This window comes from Kogia breviceps, chromosome 17, assembly GCF_026419965.1.
Source record: "Kogia breviceps isolate mKogBre1 chromosome 17, mKogBre1 haplotype 1, whole genome shotgun sequence".
NCBI lineage: Eukaryota > Metazoa > Chordata > Mammalia > Artiodactyla > Physeteridae > Kogia > Kogia breviceps.
In genome coordinates this window covers 51,745,803-51,759,444 of record NC_081326.1, presented here as the reverse complement: position 1 = coordinate 51,759,444, position 13,642 = coordinate 51,745,803, and the positions used below count along the sequence as shown (strand labels likewise).

The 13,642-nt window shown below is 36.2% G+C and overlaps 1 protein-coding gene across 2 annotated transcripts in view; it reads right to left on the bottom strand.

Annotated features, from left to right (window-relative positions):
* The window catches only part of EBAG9 (estrogen receptor binding site associated antigen 9), a 28,973-nt gene that overhangs the window by 1,612 nt on the left and 13,719 nt on the right, over positions 1–13,642 (bottom strand). For both annotated transcript variants that reach the window (XM_059043506.2, XM_059043505.2), the window contains 4 exons: positions 13,420–13,498; positions 12,518–12,676; positions 10,362–10,469; positions 2,483–2,574 (listed from right to left, as the gene is read on the bottom strand). In XM_059043506.2, the coding sequence (XP_058899489.1) occupies positions 2,483–2,574; positions 10,362–10,469; positions 12,518–12,676; positions 13,420–13,498 (438 nt within the window). The remainder of the gene's footprint in view (positions 1–2,482; positions 2,575–10,361; positions 10,470–12,517; positions 12,677–13,419; positions 13,499–13,642) is intronic.

Below are 13,642 nucleotides of genomic sequence, written 5' to 3'. Positions count from 1 at the left end.
GGATATGAGAAAGTAAGTCAAGAGCAGACAAGGCTGAGGAAGGAAGCTGTAGGGCACAGCTGGGCAGCAGACAGGCAACACTGGATTATATTTAGAAAAATCTAGTGTGCATTACCCATACATGGGACAGCTCAAAGCTGGTTATAGTGAGTGAAATGTATATACACTTCTCAATCATACTTACAAATGGGAGTAAGCAAAGGTATGGATGACGAAAATTCAAGAAAGTAGAGAGACTTATTTTAGGCAACATTTTGACCGTCACCATCAATTAACTAAAATTTCAAAAGAATAGTTTTAAAAAATCTACTTTTCACTAGCTCTGCTCACTTTCAAGCAAAACTGATATCTGCACTAAAAACATCAAAATGTCTGTGACAAAAAAAGAAAGAGAAAAAGCATAAAAAGGGCTGGTTAGGTTACAAACAAATAAGATAATCGAGCTTTGACCTAGTTACTAGCTGATATATAAACATCAACAATTAATATTTCTGGTACAAGAGGCAATTTAGACATTAATACAGACAAAATATATTTTTCCTGTCCAGATACATGTCTGGAATCACTAAGGTACCAGAATCTTTTTCCTTAATGATACTGATCATAGTACTGGTAGTATTTAAGGTGGCAATGGGGAACAGGCTAGGTTAGAGGCTGTGGCAATGGGGAACAGGCTAGGTTAGAGGCAGTGTTATCCTGGGGGCGGTAACAACATATGGAAGCCTCCAGGTGTTTTTGGCTCTACCTATGCAATTTGAAGCAAGAAACATGTCTATTACTGACTAATAGGCTCCCTCTCCCAAGCTCTCGTATCAAAAGCACTAAGTTTGAGTTTTTTGGTCTTGTTTTGTTCAGGGTGCAAGAAGATAGGGTGAAAAAGAAAAGGTTTTTGTACAGTGAATGTTCAGCTACTTGTGAACTCATATACTCTAGTGTTGTCATTAAGATTACTGGATTCAAAATGAATAGCTCCCTCCTTTATCCTTGTGGTTGATGACACCAATCATCACTAGAATCCCCAAAATGTTCTAAAGTACCCAGACTTCTGTATCTATGATTTATCCAAAAGAAACAGAGTTAAAAAATAAAAAAATAAGTGACACCTTTTTTGACAATCCATGCAACATAAATGTGTACAATTTTAAAACTATTTCCTTTATACTGAATAATTATCAATCAGGAACTAAATATTTAAAACTCTCACAATTTTACTGACTTTTGTAATGTGACCCCTTCCTGTTTAAAAAAAATGCTGAAGGGCTTCTCTGGTGGCGCAGTGGTTGAGAGTCCGCCTGCCGATGCAGGGGACACGGGTTCGTACCCCAGTCTGGGAAGATCCCACATGCCGCGGAGCGGCTTGGGCCCGTGAGCCATGGCCGCTGAGCCTGCGCGTCCGGAGGCTGTGCTCCGCAACGGGAGAGGCCACAACAGAGGGAGGCCCGCGTACAGAAAAAAAAAAAAAAAAAAAAATGCTGAAAACAGTAAGGACAAGATCAAAAAAAGGTCAGCCTTAACTCCCAGTTATTTAACTACACCCTCTGCTGGTTGTTCAAGGTAATTATAATTTATTGGTAATAACAGGAAAGGACAATACAAAAATGAAATCAGTTGTTTCGTTAAGATAGTCAAATAAAGAGTAATTCATTTTCTACTCCAATTATAAAAAACATATTTGATAAAAACACATTGCTATATTTTACTTTGTCATTTTGAAAAATGCAAAAGTAATGTAGATACATTTACATATCTGAGTTTTCATCAGTGATGACAATCACAGACTCTCTCAAGGTAAATTTTCTTTTTACTCTTTGACCTAATGTGGTAGTAGCAAGAATTAAGTTTACTGCTCACAAAAACAAAGAAATAAGAACATAACCAACAAAAACAAACTTGAAAACCTCCAGAATAATATTTTCTGTAGAGTGGGCAGTAAGTATATGACTTATGTTATCTACCTCAGGGCTTTCAAGTACATAAACTGAAATACACATACAAATGTAGAGTGCAATACAAATTATTTTCAAACAGCAGTGCTATTCACTGCTAGATTCAAACGAGCAGTGCTGGCACTATGCTAGACCACGGGGAAGCAAAACTAAAGGTATAACTTCTGACCTAGAGAAAATACATTGTTGTGACTCACATTTCACAGTAGGACATTTCAAGAGGTAAATATATTTTATAGGGAATGAAGTATAAAGCATATAGTTCAATATGGTATATATATGTAAAAGACCTCATTCTCCATTAATAAATTATTCTTTTGTATCTATATTGCTTTAATTTGTTGGTTTCTGTGAGGTTTTAATCATATAAAATAGCATATGTAGTCTGAAATACAAAAAACCTATCCCATATTATCAAGGTTCAAATGAAAATGACAAAAAATACATTTGGCAGAATAAGCTTTCTTGACCTTAAATGTGACATGAACAAAACCAGTTCTTCTACTCAGACTGCAGTGTAAATATTACTCAAATACCTCAGAACTTCTTCGGCTTGCCAGGCCGCATCTTCTTCTTCTTCCCATGCATTGGTATTTTCCTGCCAGGTATCCAAGTCACCTAATTCAGGCTACAATAAAACAAGACAAAGCAAAATTACGATGGTCAAGAGCCATCCTTTTTCCACTCAGTCGTCAAGACAATATTTTTTTTTAAAAAGAATTTATTATTTATTTAATTATTTATTTAATTTTTGGCCGCGTTGGGTCTTCATTGCTGTGAGCGCGGCTTTCTTAGTTGCAGTGAGCGGGGGCCACTCTTTCTTGTGATGCGTGGGCTTCTCATTGTGGTGGCTTCTCCTGTTGCAAAGCATGGGCTCTAGGTGAGTGGGCGTCAGTAGTTGTGGCTCGCGGGCTCTAGAGCACAGGCTCAGCAGTTGTGGTGCACGGGCTTAGCTGCTCTGTGGCATGTGAGATCTTCCCGGACCAGGGCTTGAACCCATGTCTGCATTGGGAGGCGGATTCTTAACCACTGCACAACCAGGGAAGCCCAAGAAGAGTATCTTTTAAAGCATAACTCAGACCTTGTCATTGCCCTGTATCTTCTCCACTTTCTTACCACATCCTATATGGGCTGAAATGACTGCCCCCGGTTTGCCTGGAACTGAGAGACTTCCTGAGACGCACGACCTTCCATACTCAACAGTCCTGGCAAGTCCAGCTTTCTTCCTATTTTATATTTTAAAGTGTACTCCTTTTATATTAACTTTTCTTTTTTCCCCCTACTTTAGTTTGGAATAGACAAGAATAGAACATTTGTTCTCTCTGTTATCTCTCTTTTCAGTAAGAAGAAGGAGTGGGAGGTGGAGCAAAGAGAAGAGACAGACTGATCCCAGGCTGGATTAGAGATGCTTGACTGGACTGCTCTGTGCTAGGGAGATGAACTGGAAGAACCAAAGTCTCCAAACTAGCAGTCATCTCCATTTAAGCACAAGTCATTTTCTAGATTTTTCAGTGGCAGTTACTGTCTGGGTCCCAGGCAAAAATGACAAGTCAGGCAAAATTTACTCTTTATTGGAATACTTCTTCTATACTGTGATTCCTTTTGTCTGTCTTACTTACTTGATATCATTGGGCTGGCCACACTACCTTCTACTATTCCCCAGGCCAGACCTCTAAAAGTTCACTTTTTCCTTCCACAAACAATGAAAATGCTCATTCTGGAACATTTAGTTGGTGGGGAAATAATTACTTGCATAAAATAACTGGCACCAAGCTATGAACAGATTATATTTATTCTCTTTTGAGTACTTAGACCTAAAACCGAAATAAAATGTGTTGAATTTTCTGCCCTTAACCATAAATGAGATACAATCCTCTGTTAAAAAATTTTAAAAATATATTTCTGATTGTATGTTTAATGTAAATTTCTAAAAGTAAACTAGCTAAATCAAAGAAAAGGATTTTCAAAGTCACTGAATGACTCTCTTGAAAAGTTATACCAACTTATTCTCCTGACAGCAGTAGGTGGAAGTCTTGTTTCCTTGTATTTTTGTCAATACGAGTAGGTAATTGCCTTCTTTTCTATCTCTGCTAATACGTTAAGATTTAAAATGGTGTCTTGGGCTTCCCTGGTGGTGCAGCGGTTGAGAGTCTGCCTGCCGATGCAGGGGACATGGGTTTGTGCCCCAGTCTGGGAATATCTCACATGCCGCGGAGCGGCTGGGACCATGAGCCATGGCTGCTGAGCCTGCGCGTCCGGAGCCTGTGCTCTGCAATGGGAGAGGCCACAACAGTGAGAGGCCCGCATACAGAAAAAAAAAAAAAAAAAAAGGTGTCTCGTTAATTTACTTTGAATTTCTTTGAGAACTAATAAGATCAAACTTTTCTTCATGTTATCCGGTTATGTCTATTTCTTATTTGTAAATTTATCCATTTTTCCACTGAGGTGTTTTACTTTTGGTGTATAAAACATTTAGATACAAAAAAGGTGAAATGACTAAGACCATAAAAAAAAGAGTATCTGATCCTTTAGTAGAGATGGTCTTCTAAGTAAAAGTTTTAATTAATAGATTTGCTACATTAAAAACTAAATACATCTGCCCATCAAAAACATCCAAACTAAATTATAAAGCCGATAACAAAGTGAAAATTGTAAAAGATGACAGAAGAGTTAATATCCTTAGTATAAAAAGAGCTATCACAACAATACAAATGATAAATTCCAAAAAGAATGTGTAATTTAAAAGAAAAATCTAATTTGTGTAATGGATAATAAGATATTTTGGTGTAGAGAACAAAGTGCAGTAGATTACCATTCTCTCCTAGGTAATGCCCCTTTATTTTGTCTGGTTGGTGGGGAAATATCTGGAAACAGCATTGGAAACATTCTCCTTCTACCATATCTACCTCTTCCAAACTCTTTAAGCTGTGACAAGTGGATAACTTTATAATAAGCTACATTAGTGTTATAATAACATTATTACAGCTAGGTGGCAAATGTACGAATTCACTGAGGGGGTTTGAACCACTTTACCAATATGGAACAAACAAAGTTTTAAATTCAGAAATATAAAAAACTAAACATTATGATGCTATGCTCTTTTAGAGAAATATCTGTGGTATTATTATGCTCTCATAACATCATGTAAATGCATAAGAGTTATCAAAATTTTTAATATTTATGTGATGATCATTTATTTAACATTGTGCCTCCCCCATTAGAATGCATTCTTCTGAAGCAAGGACCCTGCCTGTTTTGTTAACTTTCTACTATATTACCAGCACCCAGCACAGCATTTGGCATTGGTAGGAACAGTTTTTGATCTATTAATTAAAAACATATATAAACATGGGACCCTCTGGGAGAGGGGTCTAAGAAGTACAGTACCTGTGAAGTTAAGCAAAAAAAAAAAAAAAAGAAAGAACGATGAAAAGATAGAAGTGGTGGTTTAAAACTATATCTGCAAATTCTTCGCCACTCCTTCAAAAGGTGGAGCTTAATTCCTCTTCCCTTGTATGTCAGCTGGATTTAGTGACTAGCTTCCAATGAATAAAATAATGTGGAGAAGACAGTGTTTCCCTTATAAGACTAAGTCATAAACAGGTATTGTGGCTTTTCTCAGTGATCATTTGTTCTGGGAAAGTCAGTGGTTATTACATCATAAGGAAACTCAAGCAGCCCTATGGAGAAGTCCATGACAAGAAACTGAGGCTTTGTACAATCAACCAGCATTAATCTGCCAGGCAAGTAAGTGACCACCTTTGAAATGAATCTTCCACTCCCGGCAGAGCCTTCAGATAACCACAGCCTCAGCGCATGACTTGCCTGGAGACTCATGAGAAACCCTGAGCCAGAACCACCCAATTTAGCCACCCCTGGATTCCTAATCCACAGAAACTATGAGATAAAAAAAATATTGTTGCTCAAGCCACTAAGTGTGGGGTTGTTATACAACAATGGATAACTAATGTAATCAAGCAGTCAATAATTACTAATCAATAATTAATCAATCAAAACATACTTAAAAGCTAGGGTCTGGGGAAGGGTTTGGACAGTGATGTGTTTTAAAAAGTTCAAAGGGACAATCATCGACAGGAAGACACTGGAACTCACCAAAAAAGATACCCCACATCCAAAGACAAAGGAGAAGCCACAATGAGACGGTAGGAGGTGCACAATCACACTAAAATCAAATTCCATAACTATAGAACTAAAACAAAACATCTTAAAATTTGTATGGAGACACAAATGACCCCGAATAGCTAAAGCAGTATTGAGGGAAAATACGGACCTGGAAGAATCAGACTCCCTGACTTCAGACTATATACTACAAAGCTACAGTAATCAAGACAATATGGTACTGGCACAAAAACAGTAACACAGATCAATGGAACAAGATAGAAAGCCAAGAGATAAACCCATGCACCTATGGTCAACTAATCTATGACAAAGGAGGCATGGATATACAATGCAGAAAAGACAGTCCCTTCAATAAGTGGTGCTGGGAAAACTGGACAGGTAATGTAAAAGAATGAAATTAGTATACTCCCTAACACCATACACAAAAATAAACTGAAAATGGATTTGAGACCTAAATATAAGACCAGACGCTATAAAACTCTTAGAGGAAAACACAGGAAGAATACTCTTTGACATAAATCACAGCAAGATCATTTTTGACCAATCTCCTAGAGTAATGGAAATAAAAACAAAAATAAACAAATGGGACTTAATGAAACTTCAAAGCTTTTGCACAGCAAAGGAAACCATAAAAAAGACGAAAATATAACCCTCAGAATGGGAGAAAATATTTGCAAATGAATCAACGGACAAAGTAAACAGCTCATGCAGCTCAATATTTAAAAAACACACAACCCAATCCAAAAATGGGCAGAAGACCTACAGACATTTCTGCAAAGAAGACATACAGATGGCCAAGGAGCACATGAAAAGCTGCTCAACATCACTAATTATTAGAGAAATGCAAATCAAAACTACAATGAGGGGCTTCCCTGATGGCCCAGTGGTTGAGAGTCCACCTGCCGATGCAGGGGACACGGGTTCATGCCCCGGTCTGGGAAGATCCCACATGCTGCGGAGCGGCTAGGCCCGTAAGCCATGGCCGCTGAGCCTGTGCATCCGGAGCCTGTACTCCACAACGGGAGAGGCCACAACAGAGAGGCCCGCGTACCACAAGAAAAAAAAAAAAAAAAACTACAATTGAGGTATCACCCCACACCAGTTAGAATGGGCATCATCAGAAAATGTATAAACAACAAATGCTGGAGAGGGTGTGGAGAAAAGGGAACCCTCTTGCACTGTTGGTGGGAATATATATTGATACAGCCACTATGGAGAACATTATGGAGGTTCCTTAAAAAACTAGAAATAGAATTACCATATGATCCAGCAATCCCACTACTGGGCATATACCCAGAGAAAACCATAATTCAAAAGGACACATGAACCCCAATGTTCATTGCGGTACTACTTACAATAGCCAGGTCATGGAAGCAACCTAAATGCCCGTCGACAGACGAATGGATAAAGAAGTAGTGGTACATATATACAATGGAATATTACTCAGCCATAAAAAGGAACAAAACTGAGTCATTTGTTGAGATGTGGATGGAACTAGAGACTGTCACACAGAGTGAAGTAAGTCAGAAAGAGAAAAACAAATATCGTATATTAATGCATACATGTGGAACCTAGAAAAATGGTACAGATGAACCGGTTTGCAAGGAAGAAGTTGAGACACAGATGTAGAGAACAAACGTATGGACACCAAGGGGGGAAAGCCACAGGGGGGTGGGGATGGTGGTGTGCTGAATTGGGCGATTGTGATTGACATGTACACACTGATGTGTATAAAATTGATGACTAATAAGAACCTGCTGTATAAAAAAATAAAAGAAAATTTAAAAATTCAAAAAAAAAAGGGGGCTTCCCTGGTGGCACAGTGGTTAAGAATCTGCCTGCCAATGCAGGGGACACGGGTTCGTGCCCTGGTCCGGGAAGATCCCACATGCCGTGGAACAACTAAGCCCTTGAGCCACAACTACTGAGCCTGCACTCTAGAGCCCACAAGCCACAACTATTAAGCCCACGTGTCACAACTACTGAAGCATGTGTGCCTAGAGCCTGTGCTCCATAACAAGAGAAGCCACCACAATGAGAAGCCCGTGCACTGCAACAAAGAGTAGCCCCCGCTCACCACAACCAGAGAAAGCCTGCGAACAGCAACGAAGACCCAACACAGCAAAAAATAAATAAATTTATATTAAAAAAAAACAAAAACAAAAATACTAAACTTTGGGTTATTTGTATGGAAATATATTAATATAAATGTTTTAGGCATTACATGAAATTCCTAAAAATCTTATATATACTGGTAGAATGTTATAAGTCATAATTCTAGTTATTACTTTAAAATGTATATCTCAGAAATAACTAAATTTCCTTGTCAACTGTATTATCATGAACTTTCATCAAATCTTTAACCGTGGTCATTTTTAAGTCTTTTGTCATTTACAGACAGTTCTGGGTGTACTCTGATGCTTTTGCAAAAATGTTCCTATAAAAGGGTTTCTTTCATCTTCAAGGAATTCATGGAAGAGACTGACAAGTACAGGTTTCTGGCAACTGACTATACTGCTGAACTGAATGAATAAGCATTTTCAGAACTCTAATGGAAAACTGATGAATTCATAAAAGTGCTAACGAAAGATCAAGATGAAAAAAAATTAATTACATGGGACTGAGTGAACTGATGAGGATGATTTGAATTTCTGTGACTTTGTTTGAAGAAAAAACAAACACACCAAAAAACCAACATCTACTTACATAAGCAGGTTGAACATTAAGCAAGATGCAAGAATTTAATATTTTTCTTCCCTAAATGCAAAGTAATGGTTTGTGTTTGAGATGTACACTTATTGGTAATCTGGCTATCATTTTATATATTTAGTCACTGCTTTTTATATCGCAGTTCTAAGGAAAGCTTCTAGACTAGAAAGTACTTTATATACTTTTGAGTACCTTCGACTTCCATTTCAGACTCCTCATATTTCAAATGTGAACTTGTCTTAATCAGTTGGAAAGAATGTAGAGATTTATGGAGCTAATTTAAGAAATAGAGCATTCTACTGAGAAAAGAGTTTTCTCATATCAACACTAGATACAAAAATGGTTTGATATAAGAATTTCAGTCATTTATAGGAGAGTTTCCACAATGATTTTTCCCTTAAATTTGTTTCAAATAAATTAAATGTGACATCTCTATATCGACAAAAAATAAAGAAAAAAAAGTTCAAACCTGATTCTGATAGCCTCCAAGGTTGAAAATCACAGTTATACACTTTCCCCACTTCTTTTGTCCATAGAAGTATTGTATGTAAGTCAAATCTATTTAAAGTTAAACCACACTTTAAATGTAAATATACTCTACTAGGGAAACAATTCATAACTTACTTAAAAATAACCTGCTATTAAGGTTAAATTTTAGTGGTAATCTCTTTAAAGGTCATTTCTTTCTCTCTCTCTCTCTCTCTCTCTCTCTCTCTCTCTCTCTCTCTCTCTCTCTCTCTCTCTCTCTCACACACACACACACACACACACACACACACACACACACACACACGCTGTATTTTATTTTTACAAGAGATAAACTGACACCAAGCATTGTAAATGGATGACCACAACAAAAGCAACGATTGCAATTACCAAACATGAAACACACTCACACTATAATGTCATAATATTGACATTCAGTCCAGTAGTCCTCCACTGTAACAGCTCCTTTACTTTGCAGTGAAAACTGATTTGTATATTTTTTGCCTCTGAGTCCTTGTGGGATTTTTTTTTATTATTATTCAAACAGAAAGTCACAAAAATTATAATCATCCTCATCAGTTCACTCAGTCCCATGTAATTAATTTTTTTTATCTTGATCTTTTGTTAGCACTTTGATGAATTCATCAGTTTTCCATCAGAGTTCTGAAAATGCTTATTCATTCAGTTCAGCAGTATAGTCAGTTACCAGAAACCTGTACTTGTCAGAGTCTTTTCCATGAATTCCTTGATGATGAAACCCTTTTATAGGAACATTTTTGCAAAAGCATCAGAGTACACCCAGAACTGTCTGTAAACGAAAAAAGACTTAAAAATGTAAAGGTCATATTTTTCAATAACATTTTTGCCTCTATCTTTTATATGTACAATAGACCCTGATCTTAATATCTGATGTAATTTATAATCTCATAAAAGGACAGGATTGGTAACCTCTCTTGATCTGCTAAACCTGTTTCAAAGTCATACAAATACTATGTTCAATTCATTTTAATTTTTTTCTTCTTCTTTTAAGAAAATAGAAAGGAAAAAAAGCTCTTGCCTAGATACCATTAGCATACTTACAGATTGATGAATAAAAGGCATATCTTGTGTAGCTGCTAGTCTACTAGAGAAACCTGTGCTACCATCTGGGATGCCAAAATTTAATGGTTCTCTCTTCTTAATAATGATCTGAAAGATTAATCAAAAGAGAATTATAGGAACATTTTACACATCACTATATAAACACAGACAAATTAACTGACCAAAGCATTTTATAATTATTTAAAATATGTTCTACCTTTCTTCTTTTAAAATTTACAATGTAAAAAAAATTTTTTTAAGTCTATATAGAGCACCAAAATTCTTAGGCAATTGTCACACAAATCAGTTGCATACTAAGAAAAATTACATTTCACTTTTTTCTAAAACAATAAATTTTCCTCTTCCTCTTTCCTCTTTCCCTACTTTCCCTTGACCCCCCCAAAATATAATTAGGCATTTTTAGTCACTGTATTAAACACGAACATGTATCATATCCTACCAAAAGTATAACCAGTTCTCTAAGCATGTGGGTATCTATGAATAGATTAACTCTTTCAGGCCAGTAGTATTAGTTTTGTAGCTGAAAAGCATTTCATTCTAACTAATTTATTAAGGTACTATTGTAATATACTGAGTTCCTATTAAGAGCAGCAAAATAGACTTTCAAAATAAAAGGTATCCATCTCTAAGAAATTCACTTAAAACTTGAAAAATATACAACTTAATGCATTTGGACAACTCAACAAAAACAACTATGATTACAGCATGTAAATGTTATCAGCCTAGAAAATCTAAAAATAAATATACAGATGAAACTGGCTGGAAGGTAGAAGAGGGTGAAAAACCCTATTAGAGAATTGTGGAATAAATAATGTCCTCATTTTATAAGTATATTTATAAAAAATATCTTCTATGCTTGATTGAACAATGGAACTTTAAGTATTTTTTCTTTTGAAAACAGCAGAATGACTGATGAGGTAGATTGGAATAAAAACATTACGGTATTTGAAAAGGGGGTAAGAGGGATAAGGTGGTATGAAATAAACCCCCGTTTACCATAGTATGCAGTCAGTGGACAATATCTGTGATTAGTAAATCAAGAGATAGAAATATAAGAATACTATATACAGATATGATGAAAAATGCTAGAAGCCCAAACAGAAAAAGTTATGGGTGGCTGCTTTTAGGAAGTAGAACTGGTATGAAGAATGATGGGGCAGAAGTCTATTGCTTTTCATTATAAGCTCTTCTATATTCTTTGATTTAAAAACAATTTTCAGGGACTTCCGTGGTGGCACAGTGCTTAGGAATCTGCCTGCCAATGCAGGGGATACGGGTTCGAGCCCTGGTCCAGGAAGATCCCACATGCCACAGAGCAACTAAGCTCGTGTGCCACAACTACTGAGCCCGTGTGCCACAACTACTGAAGCCCACGCGCTTAGAGCCCGTGCTACGCAACAAGAGAAGCCACTGCAATGAGAAGCCTGTGCACCGCAACAAGAGAAGCCACCGCAATGAGAAGCCCGTGCACCGCAATGAAGAGTAGTTCCAGCTCATAGCAACTAGAGGAAGCCCGCGTGCAGCAACGAAGACCCAACACAGCCAAAAATAAATAAATAAATAAATTTAAAAACAACTTTCAAGTGTACATGTACTACTTTGATAAAAAGAAAGGAAAATACTCAGCCATTGCTCTTTTTCTAATAATTCCCTGTGTCCTTAAGTGATTGTCCATATATAACTAACTCAAAAGGGATAAAATAAAGTGTGGATGACTACACAAACTCACAACAATTACACTAAGTTCTCAGAGCCTTGCATCAGTTTGATAATGGTTATAAACAATGGAAACTACTTATCAGTTTGTAGACATCACTAAACTGTGAACTAATCTTTTAAGGTTAGAACTGTATCTTATTCAGCTTAGTCTCCATAGCAGAGACTGGAGTCTAGAATCTGACATACAGTAGGATTTCTATAAATGCTTAGACACAATTTTAAAAGACTTGGGGGTACAATTTACTACATCTGTGTCCAGGTCACTTGAATATATAAGCTTCTTTAACATGACAGAAAACACAATTGCTAATTAGAAATAGGCTTTCTAGCAAATACCAATTATACTAATTTTAATTATAGGAATCTGAAGAGCGGTTTAATAGTTTAATCTCCAAAAGCACAAATCTTTAACATACTTTCTGGGTTTTCCTTATAGTTGGTGTCATGTCCTTAAAATAGTCAGGTTCCAGTTGTTCTAAAGCATTTTGCTGTGTTGCCACATTCCCATTCCCTCCTTCAATCTTTACACTTGTGGGTGCATCTTCATCCCAGGAAGTCCACTCTTCAACATCTGTCTAAATTTAAATGATCACTATTGTCAGCCACAAAAGTCATCATTTATTAGAAAAATGAGCTTTCTAAAACATTGGTTATTCAAACTTTTTTGACCAATGGGAAAATACAAATTTTATACCACATACCAAAACTAGATGAAAAGTTTAAAAGAAATATTCTATGAGTTAAGACATTCTGTTCTACCCATTAAAAAAAATCAAACAAAATAAAATTTTTTTGCTTTAAAAATTGAACTGACATTAAAACTACAGCCCACCAAAGGAGACTTGGAACTTGCAATCTAACCTTAACCAGGTTTATTGCCTGATAAAATAATAAATAATAACATTTTTTATAGTATTTAAATAAAATAGAGTCCCAAACATAATATTCAACATATCCATGAAGTAATCTGCAAATAAACAATGAAGAAATCTCAACGTGAATGGAAAAAGTCAATCAACAGACACAAACCCCAAGATGATATAAATGTTGGAATTAACTAAGACTTTAAAATAGTTATTATAAAAATGCTCTAATAAGCAATAGCAAACACTCTTAAAACCAATAAGAAAAAGAAAACCTCAGCAAAGAAACAGAAAATAAAGAACAAAATAAAAATTTTAGAATAAAAAAATTTAATAACAACAATAAAAATCCTGACCCTGACTAGCAAATTAATTTCATGACATACTAATGGTCGGCAATCCAGTTCGAAAAATATGGTTCTGGAACACTTATTCAACATTCAAAAAAAAATTACCTGCTTAGGAACTGATGAATAATCAACTGTAGTTGGCAAAGTTATTTGGTCTCCGCTTAATTTCCGTCCTCTGCCAGATCTAAAACAAAAATGAAATAATTTATTTCAAGAAACTATCAAAACAAGCATGGGTAAAAGCACTATGGACAGTAACTTAAGGCTTATAAGAGAAGGTCTTTTTCTTTTTTTGTGTGTGTGGTACGTGGGCCTCTCACTGCCGTGG